The sequence below is a fragment of the Heteronotia binoei genome, chromosome 11 (genome assembly GCF_032191835.1).
Source record: "Heteronotia binoei isolate CCM8104 ecotype False Entrance Well chromosome 11, APGP_CSIRO_Hbin_v1, whole genome shotgun sequence".
NCBI classification, from domain to species: Eukaryota; Metazoa; Chordata; class Lepidosauria; order Squamata; family Gekkonidae; genus Heteronotia; species Heteronotia binoei.
In genome coordinates, this window is record NC_083233.1 from 30,540,221 (window position 1) to 30,567,075 (window position 26,855).

Below are 26,855 nucleotides of genomic sequence, written 5' to 3' on the forward strand. Positions count from 1 at the left end.
CTCTCATGATTTTTAACTTTCCCATGTCTCCTTTTGTTTTTTTACATATGCATTGCTATAAATTACATTCTTCAAAAAAATTAGAGAGAGAGAGAAAGAAACACAAAGTGCAGAATAACCTTTAAAAAGAAAGTACCATTCACCTTAAGGAGTTCATAGTGCTGAATGCCATTCACTCCAATGTCAGGATCGATTGCCGATGGGACAGAGTAACGGGAATTGATGGCTGTGTTCTCGGGGATGGAGATATTAATGACCGTGGATGGGAAAAGAGGAGCGTTGTCATTTATATCCTCAATCAGGAACCTGATCTTGACTAGCCTGAAGACTTCATCAGGCAGGACGGCAACTTCTACCTCATAAAAACAACGATTCTCACTAAAAATGCCAGAGCAAAGCTTTTCCCGATCAATGCGGTTGGCAGTGGTGAATATTTCTCCCGTATTCTCCTCCACGCGGACCAGCGGAACATCCCCAGTTTTGTACACAAGCTTGAACTGAAGAGGCGATGAGAGGGGCACATCGGGATCCAGGGTCAGGTTGAGGTCCTTAAGCAAATTGCCAATTAGGACATTTTCTGGCAGCTCTTCCCGTACTGTGTAATTCTTCTCCTGTGCACCAGACTGAAACACGATGCAGGCTAACAAGACTGCCAAGAGGTAAGTCCCGGAAAGCAAGTCCATCTCCAGAATGGCTAAGGAGTTGTCTAGCCAAATGCCAAGGAGAACTGAAAAAATAAAAAAGGAGACACATCAGCTCATTAAAAAGGGTTGCATTGCAAAAATGTCAACAGCCAGAAGATGGATTTTTTAAAAGGGGACAGAGAGGAAGAAAGGCTAAGCAAGAGCAAATGCTTGGACAGTGGCTTGAAAACTAGGTCAAGAACGTTCTCCACTTTTGTTATTAACGTTGGTACATGTGGAAATACCAGCTATACAAAGCTGTTACAAATGGCCTTTCTACTATGAAACTTCATGGACTGGGAAGAGTAGAATCACAAAGCTTCCCTGTGCAATCCAGTACAATGAGCCAGCCAATGCCATTGCTCTAAATCTTTCTTTGAACAAGTACAATCTACTGGCAACTGTAGAAGCTCCAACCTAATATGGAACTGATTTAAATCCCTCAGAACCCGGGGTAGGTCAGGCAACGACATGATAAGCAACCTACGCAGGCCTGTATCTCTTCAAGTTAGATTTCCTCAGAACTCTATGCCTTTTTTTCTTTTTTAGTTCTGGGATTGGAGAAACAATAATATGCATGAATAGTTCACCAAAAAGGCTGTTTGGGTTTAATCACTGGCTACATTCACACATCATAAACCAACCTTGCCCATGAAACGAACAAGCTGCAAAGTCTTCTGACTCACATGTTCCTTCAAGATGCAACTTGTGCTCTTGGCTACAAGCCAGAATTACAAACTTCAGTATAATTCTGGTTAGTAGCCAAAAGAGCAAACCACAGTTTGTTGCCAGCCAGTTCAGATGGCATGGGAAATGGCACAATGTTTTAAATCTGCACGCTGGAGAGAAAAGGACACCATGACCCCCAGCATCTCTGATGGCTCAATTGAAGGAAGCCATTCTGCCTGCGGTAATGTCATTTTCCTGTGGAGGATGACAAAAAGCAAACTTTCCCCAGCTCAATACTCAACCACCCTACCCAATCCCCCACAAACATTCCCACCCCTGTCTTCCTAGGCCTTCTTGTACATGCCATCTCAAGCTATTTAGTCTTTCTGCAGTACAGTTGCTTTCAATTTGTGGAATGCCATGATCCAAACTATCCAGCATAATCTGTGAAGGGTTGATGGGTAGGCCTCGGATTCAGTGGGAGCTCACAGGAGCACAACTCCTGAATCTTTCTGAGGGTTCCCCCTCTTCCTCCCCATCTTGTCCATTGAATAGTAGATGCAGCTGCATAACAATCCCTGGATGATCTCCACCAACTATTTTTCTACAAAGTGGCCCCTGTTGATGGGTTATATAATTTCTACTCATCTCACATCAAGTATTCAACTATGCAACTCTTGGATTAGAAACCTCCTTTTCAAAAGAAACAGCCATGGCCAGAGGGCCTTGCCCAGCCCCAGAAGGTGCTCCACAGACAACCCATCTTTCACTTATTGTTCTTCTGCCAGCATGCTTCTGTACTTCTGGAGGCTCGTCAATAAGAGCCTCCCTCTTTTCATCTTTCAGCCAAGTTTAGTGGGAGCAAAACTGCTTCCTGGCTGTAAAAGGACAGATAGTCCTGTCTGTTTTCTCATATGAGAACTCCGGCTGGCAGGGAAAGCTAATCAGAGTGACGCCCGTCTGGCAGAACTCAGCCAAGAGCGGATGAAATGCATTAGTAAGTAATAGACGGAGGTTCCAAAGGGCAGAACAAACAGCAAATGGTTTTATGTCAAACAAGGAATTGGCTAGCCCGCATCTCAGAAGGAAATACCTTTATCAGCTGCTGTAGATGTGAGGCCGCTGGAGAGCCGGCCGCAAGTGCGCTGTGCCACAGGCTGGCATCGCCCATCGCCTTCCCTATTTAGCCTGCACTTAATCTTTGAAGTGCTTTGCCACCACAATCAGCTATCATGAGCTAAGAGCTACTCCTGGTGCCTGCCCAAGTGCTTACCGATCAAGTCCATTCTTATGTCTTGAAGGTACTGCTCTGAGAGCACACGCATGCTTCAGTTTTGGACAATACACAACAATGATTATTTTGCCTTTTCCTCACTAGTAGTTGCATTTCCTTTGTTCCACATATAACAATTCTATTTTTTTTTTTTACTAAGCAGAAAATGCAGATTTGAAACAATCAAGCAGCAACAACTGTGGCATCAGCATAAGGCAGGAGTGATGGCAGATTATTTTATAAAGGGGGAAGGGTTTGCCTATTCCCTACAACCTCCTAAGAATGCCACCTTCTCAATCAAATCTAGTTGATTTGACAGGCATCTCTCCTCCCTAGCAGGGAAAACATATCCATAACTGTCATCACCTTTAAAGCTGCCACCTAGGAAAGTACAGGTACGAGTGCAATAGCCAACCTGCAAAACCCACAGGAATTTTTATCAACTGACATGAACAGCAGATTTTGTTAAAAGCATGTCCCCCATTTCCAATTTCCATATGAAAAAAGTACCTTTCCTTCCTTGACAAGGCTTCTTAATTTTGCTCCTGTTTGGTGGTAATTTGCTTCTAGCAATAAAATCACTTTTTAAGGAATAATTTGCATAGAGGGAGCTGCCTAGTATATGGAACCAACTGCACAGACCTCTCTTAATCATGCAAATATTTATTGTAAGATCCATCCTTTTTTACTGCAAATTGCAATTTACGTTGCCTTATTTTAATCCCTTTTTTTACCACTCAACACCCATTTACATGTAGCGTTACAAACTCAGTGGTGAATAGGCTGTATAGATTTTTTTTTTAAATCCATCATTGTATGAAATGTGAGTTTAAAATATTGAACTAAAGTTGGCAGCCATTTATCGATGCGAAGTGTTGCATTAATCGGCGTTTAAGTGGCAGCACTGTGCTGACAGAGTTCACATTAGCGCTTCTGTCATGGTTTCTTCCCCATTTGGCTGTATATTCTATTTGGAGCAACAGATATCCACCAAAAATATCAAATTCTTTTAAAAAATGAGCAGCTTCAACCACAATTGTGAATCTGCTGTGGGAATCGTAGCAGACTTTCCAGGATAGGGAGGGATTCAGGATGAACATGCAAGTGCCCTTTAATCCAGACAGAGCAACTCTGTGTTCATTGCAAACAGAGATTTCTGTGTTTAAAGTGATGTCAAATTGCAGCTGATTTATAGTGATCCCACAGGGGTTTCAACACTAAAAGGTTTGCCATTGCCTGCCTCTGCACAGTGACCCAGTACTTCCTTGATAGTCGCCCATCCAAGTACTAACCAGGGCTGACCCAATATCTAATGAGATCTGTTTAGCCTGGATTTCTGCCACAAACAAAACCAGAGTGGAATGACCAATGGCATGAACAATTGTACCTTTTGCATACAGGGCAAAAGGAAAACATGAGTACCTTAAGCTGCTTACACCAAATCAACAAAGTGGTCCAGCAACTATTTTGTGCAAGGTACTTTCTCTTCCAGGCCTCCATAACCTGTAGCCCACCAAGCTGAATCTATCACAGACTTCTGACCACTATCACAGCCAGCCATGCATGTTAACCTATCATCACTTCAGTATACTTTCTTGTCTAAGTCTGGTCTATACTTTCTTGCAAAGTCTGGACAATAAAATAGGCAAGTTGAGAAGCCATGTTGGATCAGGCCAATGGCCCATCCAGTCCAACACTCTGTATCACACAGTGGCCAATACATAGACACACACACACAGTGGTTAATACTCACTGATGGACCTCTGCTCCATATTTTTATCCAATCCCCTCTTGAAGCTGGTTATGCTTGTAGCCACTACCATCTCCTGTGGCAGTGAATTCCACATGTGAATCACCCGTTGAGTGAAGAAGTACTTCCTTCTATCCGTTCTAACCTGACTGCTCAGCAATTTCATTGAATGCCCACAAGTTCTTGTATTGTGAGAAAGGGAGAAAAGTACTTTTTTCTCTACTTTCTCCATCCCATGCATTATCTTGTAAACCTCTATCATGTCACCCTGCAGTCGACGTTTCTTCAAGCTAAAGAGCCCCAAGTGTTTTAACCTTTCTTCATAGGGAAAGTGTTTCAACCCTTTAATCATTCTAGTTGCCCTTTTCTGCACTTTTTCCAATGCTATAATATCCTTTTTGTGGTGCGGTGACCAGAATTGCACACAGTACTCCAACAGAGCACCATCGATTTATACAGGGGCATTATGATACTAGTTGATTTGTTTCCAATTCCCTTCCTAATAATTCCCAGCATAGCATTGGCCTTTTTTATTGCAATCGCACACTGTCTTGACATTTTCAGTGAGTTATCTGTCATGACCCTAAGATCTCTCTCTTGGTCATTCTCTGCCAGTTCACAACCCATCAACTTGTATTTGTAGCTGGGATTCTTGGCCCCAATGTGCATTACTTTGGGGCCCTTGCATGACCAAGGGGTCAAAGGATTACTAAAGGAGGATAGGGAAATGGCTGAGAATCTGAATGCATTTTTTGCCTCCGTCTTCGCTGTGGAAGATGAGAAGTGTTTGCTCGCTCCAGAACCACTAATTTTGGAAGGGATGTTGAAAGACCTGAGGCAGATTGAGGCGACAAGAGAGGAGGTCCTACAACTGATTGACGAATTAAAAACTAATGTGTCACCAGGTCTGGATGGCATACATCCAAGAATTCTGAAAGAACACAAAGTTGAACATTATTTTGAACCTCATCGGCCACATTGATGCCCACACACCCAGCCTCAACAGATCCCTTTGGAGTGCCTCACAATCCTCTCTGGTTCTCACCACCCTGAACAATTTAGTGTCATCTGCAAACTTAGCCACTTCACTGCTTACTCCCAACTCCAGATCATTAATGAACAAGTTAAAGAGCAAGGGACCCAGTACTGAGCCCTGCGGCACCCCACTGCTTACCGTCTTCCACTGTGAAGACCGCCCATTTATACTCACTCTCTGCTTCCTATTAATTAGCCAGTTTTTGATCCACAAGAGGACCTGTCCTTTTACTCCATGACTCTCGAGCTTACTAAGGAGCCTTTGATGAGGAACTTTATCAAAAGCTTTCTGGCAGTCAAGGTAAAAAACATCTATTGGGTCCCCTTTGTCCACATGCTTGTTCACCCCCTCAAAGAACTGTAACAGGTTAGTGAGGCAAGATCTTCCCTTACAGAACCCATGCTGAGTCTTCCTCAATAACTTGTGTTCATCAATGTGCCTACTCATTCTGTCCTTGATACTGGTTTCTACCAACTTTCCTGGTATTGAAGTCAGACTGACTGGCCTGTAATTTCCCGGATCTCCTCTGGAACCCTTTTTAAAGATGGGGGTGACATTTGCTACCTTCCAGTCCTCAGGAATAGACGTAGATTTATGTGAAAGATTACATATTTTTGTCAGAAGATCCGCAAGTTCAACTTTGCGTAGTTTCAGAACTCTTGGATGTATGCCATCTGGACCTGGTGACACAGCCCATACTTCCGGGCAATCTGGGCACTTGGACTAGCTTTCCACCGCTTAAAGGAGTCCTTCTTACCTTTTACAGCTTCCATTACTTTGTTTGTTAACCATGCAGGCTTTCTCTTATACCTGTTTGTGGCTTTCCTAACTTGTGGTATATATTTTATCTGAGCTTCTAGGATTGTAGTTTTAAATAGCCTCTAAGCTTCCCCAAGGGTTTTGATTGCATTCACCTTTCCTTTCAGTTTCCTCTTCACATGCCTCCTCATCTCAGAGAATTTACCCCTTTTAAAGTTAAACATGGTCGTGCTTGTCTTTTGGAGCAACTCTCTATTTATACAAATGGTGAAATCAATAACATTATGGTCACTGCTCCCAAGTGGTGCGATCACTTTTACATCTCTCACCAAGTCTTGGGCATTACTTAGGACCAAATCCAGGATCGCCCCACCCCTGGAAGGTTCTGTGACCATCTGATCCATAGCACAGTCATTGAGAGCATCTAGAAACTCAATCTCTTTCTCTCGACCTGAACACACATTGACCCAATCAATCTGCGGGTAGTTAAAATCACCTATTACAACACAGTTTTTACATTTAGCTGCTATCTTTAATCATTCCATCATATTATAATCATCCTCTATCTTTTGATTTGGTGGGCGATAACAAACTCCCATATTTAAATTTCCTCTTGGGCCCTCTATTTCAACCCAAAGCATTTCTAGAAGGGAATCTAATTCTTTGACCTCAGTCTTACTGGACTGTATACCCTCTCTGATATACAGAGCCACCCCACCTCCAACCCTTCCCTCCCTATCCTTCCAATATAACTTATATCCAAGAATCACCATGTCCCACTGATTCTCCTCATTCCACCAAGTTTCTGAAATTCCCACAATGTCTATGTTTTCCCCCAACACTAAACATTCCAACTCACCAATTTTACTTCGAACACTTCTAGCATTTGTATACAAACATCTATAATTTCCCAGGCAAATTAGGCCTGCAACCTTCCTCCTGCTGCCTCGAGACTTTGGCAGGCAGCCCATACTGTTTGTCACCATCTCAGTGGACAACTCTGATCCATTACCTGGTAGAAAAGTAACAGCTAACCCTTCATCTCTTTGAGATGAGTCCTCCCGAACCAGAGGCATTTCATCTCCTGTCGGCTTTCCCCCAAGATTTAGTTTCAAAACTGCTCTGCCACCTTTTTGATTTTAAGCGCTAGCAGCTTGGCTCCATCTGGGGACAAGCGGAGACTGTCTCTTTTGTACAGCTCCCGCTTGTTCCAGAAAGCATCCCAGTGCCTAACAAACTTAAACCCTTTCTCCCTACACCATCGTCTCATTCACACATTGAGACTTCTAATTTGTGCCTGTTTCTCCAGCCCTGCACGTGGAACAGGTAGCACTTCTGAGAAGGCAACCTTGGAGGTCCTGGCCTTAAGTCTCCTGCCTAGCAGCCTACATTTTTCCTCCAGGACTTCACGACTGCATTTCCCCACACTGTTGGTGCCAACATGCAACACGACCACTGGCTCCTCCCCAGCACTGTCTATCAGCCTATCTACAACACACATAATGTCCACTACCTTCTCACCAGGCAGGCAAGTCACCATACGGTCAGTACACGGTTTTGCTACCCAGCTGTCCAGTTGCCTAAGGATCGAATCACCAACTACCAAGACCCCCCTTCTCTCCCTGTCCAGGGATGATTCCTTGGCATGAAAGGATATCCACTCACCAACTGAAGAAGAGGTTCCTACTGAGGGTGCATTCCCCTTATCCTCAGCCCGGTGCCCTGTTCCCTCTCGACCCTCATGCTCCCTGGCAGCAATGGGGCTGCCATGTTCAAAGTGGGGCTCATCTAATATGTCCCTGAGAGTCTTCCCCGAGTGCCTAACTGACTGTCTCTGCTTCTCCAGGTCAGTCACCTTGCCTCAAGGGTACAAACTTGTTCCCTGAGGACCAGGAGCTCCTTGCATCGAGCACACACCCAAGATTTCTGTCCTGTGAACAGATAGTCATACATGTGACACTCAGTGCAAAACACTGGAAAGGCCCCACCCACCTTCTGGCATTCTACGTTCATGATAGCTTTTTTTCAAAAATATACAGTCCCTTTTTAAATTCTGTTTGTTTATGTGGTTTTCCTTCTGGAGGGTCTACTTACCTTATTGGGAACACAAGGAATCTGGGTTCCTGACAGAGCCCCCAGGCTAAGAGCCACAGGCCAAGAGCCCTTTAGCTCTCACCCTTCGGCTCACGCCTCTGGAAAGGCTCAGCTTAATAATGCAAAGAAGGTGGGGAACACAGGCACTCCTAATCAATCAGCAACAATCACCAATCACCTTCAGCCCACTCAAACCAAACAGACAGCAATTCCCCAGCAACCACAAACTCAGAATTTTCATCAACTTCTCCAGCTGCTTAGAAAGCCAAACCTCACCCTTGTAGCACTTCTTCTCTGCTCTCTCTCAGAGCTCTCTGAAATGTGCTCAGCCTCTGGCAAGGTGCAGCTTAATAATGCAGAGGGTGGGGAACACAGCCACTCCTAATCAATCAGCAACAATAACCTTCAGCCCACTCAAACCAAACAAACAGCAGTTTCCCAGCAACCACAAACTCAGAATTTTCAGCAATCACACAGTCACACAAACTCAGAAATTCTCAGCAACTTCCCCAGCTGCTTAGAAAGCCAAACCTCACCTTTGTAGCACTTCTTCTCTGCTCTCTCTCAGAGCTCTCTGAAATTGCTTAGGAGAACAACATCATTATATCCATTGTAGTGAAAAGTACCAACAGGATCCAACCCCAGATCCTATCACATGGACAGCCTCTGCTATCAGAAGGCTTATAGCTGGATATGCCATAGGTTTTACCAGGGACATTGTGTGTGCAAGTCTGCAAGATGTGCTCTGATTTCAAGCTACAGGCCCATCTTAAGTTCCTTGCAACAAGCAGAATAGTGACATAGATGATGCGGAAATGATGATGCCCACCAATGAAACCATGGTCTGTGTACCATCCTGCCATCAAATCTACAGTTCCCACCCGTGACAAGCTTTTAAGATCCCTTTCCAACAAGTCATCAGCATATTTCTTATATAGCAGCATATCAGTGTTGTCATACGCTAGTATGAAGACATGAACTTTGGCGCCTCCTTCTAGAGCCCTTTGTATTTTTCTTCACAACAAGTCTTATTCCTAGTAACTAAAAAAATGAGGAATTATCTGCTGTTCTTTTACTTACTAATTTTGTACCAAGCACTACGCATGTGCAGTTTGCTGCCGCTTTTGATTCCTTTGTCTTCTTGGTATCCATTTCCCCTTTGCACATGCCTAACCATTATGATAAAAGGCAACCCTGATATGATGGTGTGATGTAGACGTAAGAGTATTCTTATTGGATGGTGTTTTACTAGTACTCAGGGCCATACATGCACATAAGTAAGCCACCACAGTTCTAGATGCACCACAAGACATTTTTGCAGGGATTTATCAATAATACACATTTACATTAACAACATGAGAATGGAAATACAAATAATCTCAAGTAATAGAAAGATGTAGCAATTAAAAAACTCCATGTAGTCCAGTTCCCAGAAACTTTTTCACATGGAATGCAGCACAGAGAGAAATTCTAGAACAACAGTGGAAGGGAGGAATCCACTCATCCAAACACTGGCCATGAAACTTGTGGGGTGACCTTGAGCTGCCTCACTTTCAGGCTAACCTATTTCACAGAATTGTTGGGAGGATAAAATAAGATAAACCACCATGTATATCACTCTGAGCTCCTTAGAGGAAGAACAGGACAACTGTGATAAATTAAGAACTGAAATAAATGCTCCCAGAGAGAGGGAGAGAGAGGGAGAGAGAGAGAGAAGCCAGGTAAAAGCCATGGTCACTCTGCATCAGCCATATTATATAGGATTATTGTATTCCATACGTTAAAGGACACATGTCATTCTGCAAATTAAATCACTTCATCTGATTAAGGGCCTGGAATCAGCCAGTTTTTAAAATCTGTCTCCAAGTTCTGCCTTCCTTACAGAGCCTGTCTCATGAAGGTCCCATGATCTCTACCATAAGCATTCCCTTTTTCACCAGTAGAAAAGCTGTCTGGGGCTTGCATTCATGCACACTAAATATACATTATCTTGTAGGAACTGTGCAAGATAGAATTAAACTGAAGTGACTCACAATAATCCCCCCTCAGTAAAACATTGCTTTGCACAGTCTCTCCATGTGCTTGCAGCTTATTCTTCACCTTTTTTATTAGACTGTTCTGTAAATAGCCATACATTAAAGGAAAAGAAACAGTCAATCATGCGAATGTCTATAGACAGGTTTTTTTTTCTTTTCTTTAACCATACCAGTTGACATGTGAGCACTGGGATTATAAAACTAACTCGAGTCTTTCCCTCTTGTGTTTTACAGTTTTCATGCTAAGCCTGCTTGCAAACCCATAAGGATAAAAAAATAATCCTAACGCAATAACAAATATCTTCATAAATTATATTGCAATGCACAGGCTATGCAACTACTGCCTAAAGATTTATAAATGCGGTGGGTGGGAAAACTATCAATGTTATCACTGTTCCAGTTTATGCCACTACTCTGATATGCCTAAATTCTGATTTGTTTAAAATTCTGAACTGAAAAAGAGATAAACTAGACAACTCAAGCAATTCTTGGCTGCCACAAAAAAGTACATCTCCTGCTTTCCCTTATCAATGTACAATAATAAGAGCTTTTCAGACATTCCATTTGGGGGGATCCAACCATGCACAAAGCAGCCCCATGGTGCAGAGTGGTAAAGCTGCAGTACTGCAGTCCTAAACTCTGCTCATGACCTGAGTTCGATCCCGGCGGAAGCTGGGTTCAGGTAGCCGGCTCATGGTTGACTCAGCCTTCCACCCTTCTGAGGTCGGTAAAATGAGTATCCAGCTTGCTGGGGGGGGGGGGGAAGTGTAGATGACTGGGGAAGGCAAGCAAACCACCCCATTAAAAAGACTGCCATGAAAACGTCGTGATGCGACATCACCCCAGAGTTGAAAACGACTGGTGCTTGCACAAGGGACTACCTTTACCTTTAACCATGCACAACATGAGCATGTACTGCAAAGTTCCAATACACATGGTTGCTATTTTGTCTGAATAGGGAAATGTGCATGTTTTCATGCTTTGGTACATGCAATTGGAGCACATTTTTTTCAGGGTATGGGTTGCTGCCAAGAGGGGGGGATGCCATACCTTCCGGGAGCACCACATTTAGCTCACACTTCCTGCATGCAAGGTTGCCTGCCCCAAAATGTAACGTGAAAAGCCTATGAACTACACAGGGTGGGATATCACAGCACTGCAAGTTCCCACCCATTTACAATCAGCAGCCACTGAAGCGGCATCTGGGCAAGGCACTCACAGCACATAATGGCACACCGTAATTTGTTGTCACTATACTATACACCTTTACAGAAGGCCTCAGAAATTTGCAGGGGCTCACCCTTCTGTTGTCAGGCATTATGTTCATTTCATATAGAATGGCATTATTTGCTGGGACAGCCAGAAAAATACATAGTAGGATCATGGGGCTGGATTTAAACTTTCTGAAGAGTGCCTTCCAAAATGGAAGGGAACCTTTGCATCCAGCCCCATTTTTTTTGCCTCCAATCTCACCCCTGTGCAGGTGATTAATTCGGCACTATGAACAAAACCTTTTGCTTTTCTTTAAAAACGGGTCTCTGTTCTTTGAATGCAAGATGGTTTGCACCTCATGGGTAAGTTATAATAATGACCAATAACCATATGCAATAAAGGATTAAGTACTCCATTATTGCGTGCTAACAGGGAAGAGGAGGAGAAGACTTGTCAGTCAAAGGTTGGATTAAGAACATGTGGAATACATTAACAACATTGACTCATAAAGCAGTGCAGGAAAAGCGAGGGGTGGGGGAGAGAAAGAAAGAAACAGCTTTCCAGACAAAAAGACTATTTTTGGAACCTCAGATATGGACAGAATGTATCCTATGAATTATTGCTTTATTAAGGTTTTAAGAGGGTTTTGCATTATGCAATATGCTTTGTTCAATTTTGCTCCCTTTCTCATCTTTTTGTTTCTGGAGGGGAGATTTAAAAGTCCATGTTAAAAAAAACAAAAACAAGCAACACTGTTACAAGCTCCCTGGGAAGTCACCAAGAAAACAAAACACATAGTAATCAGGCCCCTGCTACCCAATTCAAATGAAGAAAGCAGAACCAGCCACTATACTATAAAACTATAATCCCAGAGAGAGTTGCTACTTATGATATACCACAGCTGCCTGACACTGGAGGTTTGTCAACAGAAGCAAGAACAAGAGCATGCCTCTGCATCATATTGTCATATATTTGCAGAGGGGAAAAAAAAAAGGAGACAAGATTTCTTGAGAGTCTTAGTTTATGCACCAGAGATCTCAATAAAGCTTGGATTACTGAAAGGAAGAGCCTCTCAATGCTGATTTTTTACTACCCACCCTCTTTTTGATCCAAGTTGCACCTATGTTTCAGTGGATTCAGAATATTATTTGCACCACCACTAACCTTGCTGCTCTGACTTTTTTTTTTTTGGTAGGTGCAGGTAACTGGGTAGCAATCAAGTCAGGACAGCCCTAACCTGGATAGTTTAGGCTAGCCCAATCTCATCAGATCTCAGAAGCTAAACAGGGTTGGCCTTAACTAGCATATGGACAGGTAATCTCCAGGGCTTTTTTTGTAGCAGGAACTCCTTTGCATATTAGGCAACACACCCCTGATGTAGCCAATCCTCCAAGAGCTTACAGGGCTCTTGGTACAGGGCCTACTACAAGCTCCAGAAGGATTGGCTACATCAAAGGTATGTGGCCTAATATGCAAAGGAGTTCTCACTACAAAAAATCTCCAAGGAATATCAGGGTCATGATGCAGAGGCAAGCAATGGTAAAACCACCTCGGAAATACCCTTTGCCTTAAAAACAAGTCTAGCTTGCCACCTAGTGGTGTATGGCACTAAAAGAGCTAGAACTTCTGGCTGCCAGACAATCTTATGATCTCCCAGCTATAGTATATATGCTGCCATTAAACAATTAATTAATTGGTGTGGTGAAGTGCTCAGAGTAATCTAGTATCCAGAAGACCCTAATTCAAATCTAAAGCCATACGGAGAACAGAGGAGAGCCTCACATGCTGCTCTGACTCCTTGAAGAATGGTGGAATAAGCATGGGATAGACAGCAGATTATCAGATTGTGTGAAAGGCTCAGTTGTCAACAGATTCCAAATTCACACTTTCTGGATATCCTACCAGGTATCTATCCACCACAGCATCTATCCTTCAGGCAGCTGTTGATACATTGCAGCCCAAATCTACTCCTAGACTCGGAGATGAGGCTTAAAGAACTTCAGGACTACAGGTCTCAGGGCATAAACCTATTCATACTTAAGAATAAGTTCCATCAGAGACTTACACCCAAGTAAACAGACATGGTATTGGCTGTTAACTTGTCAGTCATCAGGAGGTGTTTGCTCTAACATCCAAACATGGTCATTCAGTTATAGTGTTTATTGCATGGATACAGGGAAAATGTGGGTAAATGAAGATGGAAAAGAACCTCAACAGTAGAGCCTTTATTAGAAGAGGTCTAGCATGGCTGCAATCAAGCCAAAAGGGTAATCAACATATTTATGGCTTTCCAGTGTGAAAGAACATAAGTACATGCTTAGATCTTTCCTATTGATACAACGCAATGTCATCTTGAGCTGGACCTATTTCTCATATATCCACACAACATAGTGCAATTGGAATAGGACTTATTAAAGTGCTCAAACAAGCTGCAAACTTTAGCACCCCAAAACCAAATTAATCAAATTTCCGTACACATAGGATACAAGAGGTGTTAAATCGGACAAGCTGTTTATGAATTCCATTTTCATAGAAGCATTTTGTATTTTTAGAATGGCTTCCCACAGGAATGCTTGTGGAAGCTTGTTGGATCTTCTATTTTTTACCTTGAACTTTTGCTTGTAAATTAACGATGTAATTCATACTCATTTGCATAATAAGACATTGCCAGCAGTGTGACTGTATGGGTAAAAGGGTCACAGGCAACCACACTCTTTCCAAATAACACCCAACGGCCATTTGCCTGCGGCACAAATCTTCAGACCAGGTCACTCGTGTTTGTACTACTAATCTTGAACCTACATTACTAAATCAATACAAATATGACCTTCCATGAGCTATGCTGATCTAAAGCATGAGACTTTTCTCTCCCAATCTATTGCAAGAATTGACTAGGAACTGATCTTTTATTAGAGCACTGTGTGTGTTGCAGGTCAAGAACACTGTCAAACAGCAATGATTTCAGGTTCAATTGGGAGGGAGGGAGGGAGGAGAAGAGTTCCCACACTCAACCACATCCAACTGAATTCTCTACAGCCCACATGCTTTAAGTGTCAACTGTGACAAGATTCAAGCTGCTCACTTAATTAGATGGAACGGGGTTCTATGCTAGAAGTATAAGAGTGCAATGCTTGAGGGGGGGGGTGGATACTGCCACTGTCACAGCTGCAGTGTCTGCCGGTCATTTCTGCATGGACCAAGGGTGTGGGGGGGAAGCTATGATGAAAGTCACAGAAAGAAAGGAAGGAAAGGGAGTTGCTCTCTAGAAACAGGGTACCATTTGCCAGATGAAGACACGGAGGTGGGCAGAGAACCATTTTTGGAGAACTCAATATAGTTGCAGCAATCGTGATCTGGATACCCCAGGCAAACCCAATCTCATCAGATCTCAGAAGCTAAGCAGGTCGAAACCCTAGCTAGTATTTGGATGGGCAACTTCCAAGGAATATCAAGGCCGGGACGCAGAGGCCACCTCTCTGAAACATCCTAGCCCCACTAGGGGTCACTAGAAGTCGCCATGACTTCCAGGCACACAAGCAAGTACACACACACACAAACACTCACCAAATTAGATTGATAGACAGAAGACAGACTGTCAAGGGGTCTCACCATGAACACTCATGAATACTGTTGGTTCCTGCACTTGCTATTACTGTAGTGGGCATGTTGGGGAAGTTATGCTCTGTGATGCCTTGCTTGCTTGCTTTTTCTTTGTACTGCATAAAGTAATCATTCTACCCTGGTGAGGAGGTTCACATCTGGGATTCAAGGATCTCCTTTTCAGAGACTGTCTTGGCACCTGTTTGCATGCAATGCAGGGCTGGTGAGAAACTGTTACCTTTGCTTTGTGCAGGCTTTTTGTTCTGAATTCTGGCAGGCTCATAACGACCTGGAAAAGGGTATATAGATCTGGCTCTAAGGGTCAAAGTCAGATCAGACACAAAGAGTCATACTGCTGTGATGTCTATCCAGGGGTTGTTTTGTAAAAAAATAGGTGGTGGAGCTCATTAGCATATGCTGCCCCCCCTCCAGCCAATAGCAACCCTGTGCAAGAAAGGAGAGTCCTGGGTGAATGAGGCCTACTTGGGCTGGCTAGAGATCCAGTCAGCTCAAGCAGGCCTCACTCGCCTGGGGCTCTCCTGCCCCCCCCCAGTCAAAAGGCCAGTAAGCCACCCACTACCCTAAATCATATAAGAAGTGGAGAAAGGGTGGTGCAGGCTTCTTCAGGAGTTAATGAGGGCTGCTGGGGGTGTGGCAAAGCCCCTGGTGGCTGGCAGGCTGCCCGCTCTCCTAATCCAGGGATTGTTATGCAGCTGCACCTACTACTCAGTGGACAAGGCAAGTGGGGAGGAGGGGGTGCTGACAGATAGGTTCAGGAGCTGTGCTGATGTGAGCTCCTGCTGAAACTGAGGCCTGTGTCTATCAATAAAAGTAAACCTCTTCTGAACACCAGAAGGAGGCCTGCTTATTGACGACTGCTCAGAAGCTGACACAGATGATGGAGCTGCTGAAAAAAATATTCCGCCCATGGGATTGCTAGAAGAATTTAAATAGGTGCTCATCCTCTTCCCCACCTGACGTTTTGCAGCTTTTACTGAAACACTTTCAAACTTCCCTCAACTGTCCTACAAATGTTTTTTTTTCCCCCTCAAAACCTCAAAGATGGTGTGAAAGTCTGTATTGACCCAAATTCTGTGAAAAACTGTGAATTAAAGGAAGGCCAAGAGCTTCTTGTTTTCAACTCTAGTTCCTCCTCCCCCCCAATTCTGTACTTTTAACAACCACTTACCAAGCAGAACAGCCAACAGTCACAGCTCTAGTCACTGAAGTCTAGCCTGCTTACCTGCAGCAAGCTGGGCTTACAAGCAATACTCCCTCTAAGCTGTGGAGTCTTGTGAGCAAAAATTCTACTTTTTTCTACAAAAGCCCCATGTGAAACAATGGTGATGTAAGGGGGTGTGGCCTAATATATAAATGAGTTCCTCTTTGGCTTTTTTTACAAAAAGCCCTGTGTAAAACAATGCTGACATCAGGGGGTATGGCCTAATATGCAAATGAGTTCCTGCTGGGCTTTTTTCCTACAAAAAAGCCCTGGGCTTACACAACCGGCAATCATTTTACTGTTTTTCCCCAGCCCTCCAAACTATGAGAGGTGATTTGTGTGAGCAGCAGTCTTCAAGATTTCTCCTCCAGTTTTGCTTCAAAAAGAAATTGGGTGGCAATGCTAGAAATATGGGTCACAGAACAAGCCAAGATAGAAGCAATGCTGAAAATCAAGCTGAACAGAAAAAAAAGACCAAGATATTCATGATTCAGAATGGAGAGAAGGTAACATTGAGAAATGATGAAAGAAAGAAAAAAGAGTCAAGGGGAATTTACACAATGAATGAAAAGGAGCAAAAATGCTGATTTTTGGAGAGCTTGTGGGTTCAATACAAGGGACTTGGCTTTGAGGTTTCCAATCCTACTAGAGGAACTTTCAAACAAGGAGGACTGGCCTTATTCTACACACTCCTGTTTGTCAATTGAGCTGCTCCAGGCAGAACTTTCCTGCAGAAGTGTGTGGCCACAAGAGAGAAGACCTTTCCTGTATAAGTGCTGCACTTATAGAAACCCACCCTCACAGATTCATGTGGTGCTTAGTCTTACTAGATTTAGATGACAGGCTTAAAATGTCACTTTTTTTTAACCAGACTTTTAATGGATGTATTTTACAAAGGGCTTCCGCTTCACACTATTTTTAGTATTTTTGTATAATTTGTAAGATTGTCTCATGAACTTGGAAGGGCTGAAAGTATAGGATATATGTTTTTTTTCCCCACTGAATGAAGAGTACAGCATTCTGTTCAACATCTCTGGCCACCTTGAGCAGAAGTTCACACGTGGTCCTGTCATGCTCCCCAAAACTGTCTCATCCCCCTTATGTTGATGGGTTAGGTTTTACCAAGTATTTGAGCACCTTGGCTTTGAAGTAGATTTGAGTGTGGCATATTTTCATTTCTAACTATGGAGATACAGCCACATGAAACATAAATGGCAGACAAATGATGGGCAAAGGCCACCTTGACTGATCTCCTGAAACACTCTATGTGCGATCCACAAGGACTGCCTACACGGGAACTGTAATAAAGGGTTATTTCGAAACGGGCATCCAATAAAATCAAATCCAGACTTTATCATTCATATATATTCAGGTGCCTCTTAAATTGGATCTAAGTATGGAAAGAAGAAAATAGAAAAATAGATGCTAGTATTATTTAAACAGGCAGAACCAGCGCCAGAATATCTTTATTGCTGCCAGATATATTTAATTTAACTTAAATTATGTATTTTAATTCTATTAACTGGTTTTTATATGTTTAATTTTTAATTGTTAAATTTGAAGTTTTTATCTATCAATGTAAATGCATAAAATGTTGTTAGCCGCCCTGAGCTGCCTAGGCGGGGAGGGCGGGATACAAATAAAATCTATTATTATTATTATTATTATTATTATTATTATTATTATTATTATTATTATTATTATTATTATTATTATTATTATTTAAACATTTTTGCAGAAGTGCTCTCAATATGATATATCCCAAGCAGGTTGCATATTATTATTATTATTAGTTGTTGTTGTTAAGATTTCTATCTTGCCCTCCCCCCACAAGTGGGCTCCAGGTGGATAACAATAATCAATAAGACAGATCAAGAGAGTTCTACATAAAATCAGAATTTAAAAAACCTAGAAACTAGTTAATCAACAAAGATGGTGAGGTAAAAAAAACAGCAGAGTCAATAGAGTCCCATAGGTGTACCTCAAATGTACACTAGAGGGTCACACAGCAGTAGGTGGGACAGGCTGTCATCTATTGCATAGTTGGTACCATGTACACCAAAGGTAGGGTAGAGGAGGGGAGACCAATACAGTCAGACACTATAGCAGCAATCAAAAGGGGGAGTGCATGAGAAATCACCAGGGTAAAGGAAAAAAAATCTCTTCCCCAGTCTGTGTCTCCTGTAGGGCACTATAAACACTTTGGGGCTTTACGAGTTCAGTTTCCATATGATGTTTTTCTTTTCTTCGATTTTCAGTCTCTCCCAACATCCTGGGGATAATTAACTTATTCAGTCTTCATCAGGCTGTCTTTTGTGTGTGGGTGAGGGGAGCCTTTAACTCACTTTTATTTTCTCTGCATACCTACAGAGCCCAGTGCATGCAAACATTTCAGCCTTGTTTACTAGCGGGCCCCCTTCACTCCCTTCACAACAACAATGGCTGAGTAAAATTAGAAGAAACAAGTTGGAATGGAGTGTGGGGGGGGGGGCACTGAGTGTATCCAAAGGGGAAATTGATTATTTGGAAATTTTCTCCGCACACTCAAATTGTCCTCTTCAACATTCTAAACACATGAAGCTGCCTTATCCTGAATCAGACCATTGGTCCAACAAGATCAATATTGTCTGCTCAGACTGGCAGCAGCTCCCCACGGTCTCAGGTGGAGAAAGGTCTTTCACATCACCTCCTACTTTATCCTTTTTTTACTGGAGATTATGAGGATTGAATCTGGGGCCTTCTGCCATGCAAAGCAGATGCTCTACCCCATCACAAGGTCTCAGGGTGTTGAGGAGGCCATTTTTATCCCACCCTTCCTCCAAGAAGTTACATACTTCTCTCCTCCCTTTGAGCCTCACAATTAGCGTGGGAGACAAGTTGGGCTGAGAATGTGTGGCTGTGAGTTACATTACTGAATGAGAATCTGAACCTGGATCTTCTCAGTCCTAGCTTGACTCTGTCAACTCCACTGAAGCAGCCCCATGGTGCAGAGTGGTAAAGCTGCAGTACTACAGTCTGAACTCTCTGCTCACGACCTGAGTTTGATCCTGGTGGAAGCTGGGTTCAGGTAGCCGGCTCAAGGTTGACTCAGCCTTCCATCCTTCCAAGGTCGGTAAAATGGGTACCCAGCTTGCTGGGGGGGTGGGAATGTAGATGACTGAGGAAGGCAAATGCAAACCACCCCATAAAAAGTCTGCCGTGAAAATGTCATGATGTGACGTCACCACAGAGGACTACCTTTACCAACTTCATTGCAAATTAGTATGGAGGTATTTTCACTTTTGTAAAAACATGCTTCTAGCACCTTGTCTGTTCCCAATCAACCCTGGATTCGGTAATCTGAAACCTTTGCATAAAAGGAAGTCATTTCATGGCAAACCCAAAATGAACATGGTATGAGCAAATAGCATGCAGGCAAAAAAAGAGATGGGGAGGAGCCATAGAACTAGTCTTGAGCTAGAACTTGATCTTGAACCTCCTTCCCTGAAACCACTGACGCATAGACTCTCAAGCCAAAAACTTGTGCTGGGAATTCTTTTGTGTGACACTGACAGTTCACAGTGGCTGGTTATCAAACTATACAGCAGATAGCAATGGCAGGATTGTTAGACATGCTGCAAAGGTTTGGGTTTGTTTGCAGGAAATCAATAGGGTTTTATCTGCAAACAACAAACCCGGCTGTTTGTCATCTCCAAAGATCATGTTTTATTCAAGCAGCTGAGCTCACCTGTTTACACGAATGAAACACTTCAAGAGAATGGGCAGCTGCAGTCTATAGCTCTCATCAATCTCAAACCAGAAGTCAATGAGGGAAAGCTGTCCTTGGGCCAGGATGGGATCAGATGGCTGCGAACTCAGAAGCCAAGCCTCTTGTCTCCTCAAATATTTACTGGATTCTCTTAATTAAAAGGTGCTCCCCTCCCTAACTCACTTCTCCTCTGTCACTTTTGGTATCCATCATAATCAAGGATTTTGTTCGTGGGAAGACAACAGTGCCTGCCTCAGAGACAGAGCAATGAAAACATTCCCCAGAATTTAAATGCATATCATGACTTCTCCAAAAGGGCCTAACAAGAAGTTAGGGGAACATCTGGCTGCCAACGACCTGCATTCTCTTCATAATATCTTGTCAAAGAGATAGGTGATATGAGTTCACTTGTTCCTGGCAAACGTCAGTCAATGAATTCGAGCGAGAAAATGCTAAACTTGATGTCTGACCTCTGCAACATAACGGAAACATGCAACGTGACAGGTTAGAACCATTTCACAGTATGTTCTCACAAGGTCCAAGGTGACAGGAGGATAATGTAAGAATGAGAGATTTTGGACTGCGGTAGCAGATTCTAGCTTTGAATTTCCCTTCTCATTAAAAAAGAACATCAATGTAAACAGAAAAATAGCATAACTAGATTTTCAAACTGTTTTCAATGCGGGAGTATTTATTAAAGCATAATAAAGCTATTCAAAATAGGATTTCCAGAATTCTCCATCTGCAGTCCACTGACTAGGCAAACATTATTTCTTTATTTCAAGCATGTTAGTTCACTTGAACAGACACAAAAGATGGAGAGTCACTTTTGGAGTTACTAACCATCAAAAAGGGAAGCTTTGCAATGTGAAGTTTTACAGGAATGAGGCAGAATATCATACACCTGAATTAATTGAAGGAAATGTGCAAAACATCTGGGGGACAAGAATTCATGTGATTAATTTGCACAGAGCTATCTGGGGAAAGCACAAGATATCTTTTACCCAGAAGACTGGAATAATTATGCTTTGATTGATTGATCATGCAGAATTTGTTTGCAGGGGTTAGGGTGGGTGGTTATCTAAAAATAACACAACTCACAGACTCAATTCAGATTAAAGCAGTTATTAAAAACATAGAGATAAAAAAATAATAAAATAAAAGGACTAGTCGTTTTTTTAAAAAATGCCTTCTATGATCATGTTACCCTGCCACATATGCAAGAAATTCATGGTTGTACAAAAACCACCCAACAAACGTCATAGCAATGAAGGGACCTGAGCTCAGATCCTGGCCCAGCACTGTAACCACTATATCAACACTTCCTCTGGAGACTGTGCAAGCTCAGACTTTAGAAGAAATGGGTTCCTTAAAAAAATAAATAAGGAAAGAAAGCAGGCTAACCCCTCTAGAAATGTATATTAGGGATATGCACCAACTGAACCACGAACCACGGTTCAAGCACGAACCAGACCAAATCATGCTTCCTGAACCAGGAGTTTGGGAGAATTTGTCTCACATGAACCCTCCCTGAACCTCCATGCTTTGTATGGCTGGTGAGTTGGGCCACCTGATCGGAAGTGAGCTCTGAAGACATTAAAAAATGCCTTCAGAACCCACCCCTGGGTTGGGCCAGCACAACTGAGTGTTGAGAGTGAGCTCCAAAGGCTTTTATAGGCCTTCAGAGCCCACTTCCGGGTGCAGCCTGCTCATATAAGACCTATAAAGGCCTTCAGGTATATAAGGTATATAAGGCCTATAAAGGCCTTCAGAGCTCGCTCTCAGAGCTCAGTCGAGCTGGCCCAACCTGAAGGTGGGCTCCAAGGGCATTTAAATGCCTTCAGAGCTCACTCCTGATGGGTCCAAACTATGAACCAGTGAACCACAAACCAGTTTGTCCAATGAAAGAAACCCCAAACCTCCAAATGAACTCCATTTCATGGTTCTTGCCCATGCTTAGTGCATATGCTTTTCAACTGGCTGCATTTATCAGGATATAAGAGGTATCAATATCTAAACCTTCATACAGTGTGATCCATTTAGGACCTTACAACAAAAACCAATAGGAATCCAAGCAACTGTGCTTGAAATCTAGCACTGTGAGCTACCAGTGACCCATTCCTTTCCACAGTTTCACAAGACAGAAATGCTGCTACCACCATGTTGCTAATATTACGTGGGGAACATGTAAACACAGAGTATCTTACTCCCCTGTTATTTCCTAATTCGACATAAACTGTGTCAAAATTATCCAACTACCAATGAAATGCCTGCTCAACCTCTCCCCCCCCCCCCACTTCAGCATTTCAAGTTCCTTTCTTATATCACCCTCATGGCTCATCCTTTCTCATATCATATGAATGGCTCCTTCCCTCGCTTGTTAAATAATGCCCATCCTTGCCTTTCAGAAAACTGGGTAACACATCTTACATGAGTAGAATTCTGCTGCAGGGAGCAATTATTTCCCCAATGTTATTCAACATCTACATGTGTCCCCTTGCCCAGATTATCTGGAGGTATGGGCTGGGGTGTCATCAATATGCAGATGACACCCAGCTCTATCTGCTGATGGATGACCACCCGGATTTGGCCCCGAAGGAACTGGGTAGGGCATTGCAAGCTGTGGCTCGTTGGTCGCAACAAAGCCAGCTGAAATTGAATCCATCGAAGACAGAGGTCTTGTGCCTAGATTATAGGGGGCTGGGATCAGAGATCAGGCTCCCATTCTTTGATTGAGCTCCATTGATGCCCAAATCGAGGGTAAAGAGCTTGGGGGTATTCCTGGATGCCTTGCTGACTATGGAGGACCAGGTTACCACCACTGCCAGATCAGCCTTTTTCCATCTGAGGTGGGTCAGACAGTCGGTTCCATATCTTGCTCCCCATGACCAGGCCACAGTGACCCATGTGATGGTCACTTCCAGGCTAGATTATTGTAACTCTCTCTACGTGAGGCTGCCCTTGACCCTCCTCTGGAAACTCCAGCTGGTGCAGAATGCTGCTGCACAGATACTGACATCGTCACCTGTATGGGCACGGATCCATCCTGTGCTGTGTAAGCTGCACTGGCTACCTATTGAGTACCAGATCCGGTTCAATGTGTTGGTACTTACCTTTAAAGCCCTCTACAGCCAGAAGTCAGCATACCTTCGGGATCGCCTCTCCCTCTATGAGCCCCGTAGGTCTTTACGATTAGCGACCCAACAACTTTCGGTAATACCCAGCCCCAGAGACATCCATCTAGCCTCGACGAAAAGGCCGTGGCCCCTGTCTGGTGGAATGAGCTCCCCCTGGAGATCTGGGCCCTGCAGGATCTGCTCCAATTCTGCAGGGCCTGTAAAACAGAGCTCCTTCACCAGGCTTTCAGCTGAGGCAGTGGACATCACTTGTTACCAACCTCCCCCCTTCGTTCCATCCCAGTGCTATAAGATCTGCTGGACCTGGACAATAGGCCATGTCTGTGAGGCAGAACCTGCCATTTTAGTCTCTATTGTCACTCTGTAGTTTTAGATTTTATATATTTTAAATTGTTTTTATTGTTTTTTACTGTTGATTGTTTTTATGATGCAACCCACCCTGAGCCTGTTCTACAGGAAAGGTGGGCTAAAAATTGAATTAATTAATTAATTAGGAAGCCTAGGCTACCACGATAACCTACACATGGAGCTTCTATATTTGACACTATGTGAAATTTCTCCTGTGTTCCTCTCTATAATCATAATAATCAGAAGCTTAGACTGCTGAATTCTACCCCCCTCTCCAACCAAGTTCTGCATTCACTTGGTATTGATCAGAGGCACACAATACCTGCCAAAAAATGGATGCTATAAATCTACTTGCATTTGATTGAAAGGGAGCAGTATTGATTTCAACACAATCCACCCCCCACAAAAGAAAAAAAACCCACATAGGATTAAGCTATTGGACCTTGGGCCTAAGCACATGTCCATAAATGCATGCTTTTCTGAGTCCAGGTTACTTGCTTCAGAATAGATGTGGTCAGGATAACGAGGCCATTCATTTTTCTCCACCCCCTCCCCAATGCAGCCATGTCTCAGTGTCTAGGGAAAAGAAGGTGACTGAAGTGCAAATATTTCAGATATACTATGACTGTCACTTATTTCATAATCACATGCTACATTAACTTCCCCGATAAACCAGTAACACTCAGAAAATAGAGGGCAGCCCACGTTAGCAAGTAAATAGCCATGCCCCATGCCTGAGCATCAGATGCAGGGAATGAGGACAAAAAGCATGGAAGAAAAGGTGAAGCGCTCCCTGCTGATAAGACGTCGACTTCAATTTACTTGGATGGAAAAACTACAGCCCATTAAAAAGTCCATAACACTGCAAAATGGCACCAATCGGAGTGTGTTTTCTTTTCTTTTCTTTTTTTTTTAATATAAAGCAGTACTTACCAATAGCAATGAAACCAATGGAGCGGTACAGCTTGACACCAACACACAATGCAAAAAGGAATCAGCATGTCAAGCCTGAGCTACACCATAAATTGGGAATATTGACGAAACTGGCATCTCTTTGGGACACTGGCCAGTTTTGCACACTCTGAACACAGTGCTGTCCAGGAAGTCACAAGCCATAACTCTGACACTCACAGGGTCTGTTCAATGGGCTGGGAGGAATTGTGATTTCTTTACCCCCAGAAATGTGATTGCAGGATTTAGCCTGGCATCTGATCTGTTCAAGAATTTCCTCAGTTTGGCAGATCCTCCATAAGCCCCTTTGTGTAGAGTGTGTTTAAAAAAAAAAAAAGCCTGCAAGCATATCCAGTCCTCCATTCTGTCTTCAGCATACAGATAAATATCATGTGTAAGGATTTCAAAACTTTCCCTTTAAATACCAACAGTGTCCCACCACTAGCAAAAGCACATGGCACTGAAATAGCATAAGCAATATAAACAATACCAGATCAAAGATGAATGAAGTAATTTTGAACTGATGAAAACACATATGGAGAAATCCAGTACAACTTTGGCAAAAGCATCATAGTCAATTATGTGAGTAGAAATATCATCCCCTCTCCTCTTCCACACACACACCTGATGAAGTGTGCTTGCACACAAAAACTCACACCTTGTTTAAAACTTTGGTGGTCTTAAAAGTGCCACTGAAACAGTTCACTAGTTTAACCAAAAGCTTTGGATTTAAAAACAAAAAAGCAAAAACAACATTGCATTTTGCTTCTGAAATAGCAGAGTGGAAGAAGGGGGGGGGATCTCTAAATCTTGTGAGCAAGATTAAGATATTCATGACTGCAAGTGCAGCTTGGTCAAAGAAATCTAGTTCACTCTGGCACACATTGTAACTATTTTTCCCAGCAAGGAACAGGAAAAGATATCTGCTCTCCAGGGATTGTGTCTTAGCATTCACATCTTAGATTTCAATTTTCAGTCTTCTAATCACAGCTTAAGGAAGTTTGCTAGCTTCATCCTTTAAAAAAAAAAGCCTCCTTTAAATTACAGCATCCATTTCCCAAATCTACCGGTACAAATGACAGATATCTGTTTACCTACTTTGCAGGAGAACAGCTTCCCAACATGTAATATATTTGTAAAACAGGCTGCCAAAGGAGAACATGAGGCTGAAAAATGCAGGATGGGGGGTAGGGAGGGAGGGGGAAAGGACAATTGCTGAATCTCAGCTGAATGCGGTTTTGACTTGCAACATATCCAGATGACAAACCTGTCCCTCTAAAATAGGATTCAGAGATTACTGTTGTAATACTGTTAGGGAAAAATGTATTTTAATTTTGGTTTCTTGCTCCAGTCATCTTAAGGCCCTTTCATATCATTTGCGGCCCCCTTGTTCTCATCTGCTCGAGATGGTGAATTAAGGGCTCATGCTTACAATGCCTTGTCGGCTCAAGCACACACAACACACAACGGACAGGGGCTTAGTTCTATCTAATCCTCTGGATCTCCAGTTAACCATCATTATTTAGGGCATGTGAGAGATTCTGCCTTTCCAAAGAACCAGAACCAGACATTCTCAGTGAGGGGGGGAAAAAACATTCGATTTGGTCTGCCTGGAACTGCGGAGAACTACAGCTAGTGTGGCAGTTTATTAATAGAGTATCAAGCAGTTTGTGCAGGTTAGAAAATACCTGGAAACTTTGGGGTGGATCTGGGAGAGGGCAGGATTTGGGGAAGGGAGAGGCCTCAGCATGGTACAATGCCATAGAGTCCACCCCTCAAAGCAGCCATTTTCTCCAGGGGAACTGATCTCTGCCAGCTGGAGATCAGTTGTAAAAAGTGAGCCATTTCCAGGTCCTACCACGAGGCTGGCAACTCTATCAGGCAGGGATCTGGTAAGGTCAGATCCCAATTCTTTCTCTGTCATGAATTTCACTGGTTGATTGTGGGTCAGTCACTACTACACAGTATAACCTACCAAAAAGAACTGGGTTTGATTCCCCACACCTCCACATAAAGCCTGATGGGTGATCTTCAGTCAGTCATGGTTGTTTCCAAACTCTCTCAGCTTCACCTACCTCACAAGGCGACTGTTGTGGGGAGAGGAATAGAAAGGCCATCCAAGACTCCTTAAGACAGAGAAAAGCAGGGCATAAAAACTAACTCATCTTCATGTAAGGTGCTTCGATTTTCCCCCCTTGGAAGGAAAGACAGCCCATAAACCAAGTAAACAGACACTTGATTGCACTTTAATGTTTATTAACTTCAACTTCCACTGTGCCAGCTCTCACAATTGGCCTTATCCCACTGCAATCCCTCAGCAGTAACTGAAAGACACAA

The 26,855-nt window shown here is 43.1% G+C and overlaps 1 protein-coding gene across 3 annotated transcripts in view; it reads right to left on the minus strand.

Moving 5' to 3' along the window:
* LOC132578874 (protocadherin-11 X-linked-like) overlaps positions 1–26,855 on the minus strand; it is a 1,063,113-nt gene that overhangs the window by 907,069 nt on the left and 129,189 nt on the right. For all 3 annotated transcript variants that reach the window (XM_060248968.1, XM_060248967.1, XM_060248969.1), the window contains one exon: positions 144–727. In XM_060248968.1, the coding sequence (XP_060104951.1) occupies positions 144–683 (540 nt within the window). In that variant the 5' untranslated portion in view covers positions 684–727. The remainder of the gene's footprint in view (positions 1–143; positions 728–26,855) is intronic.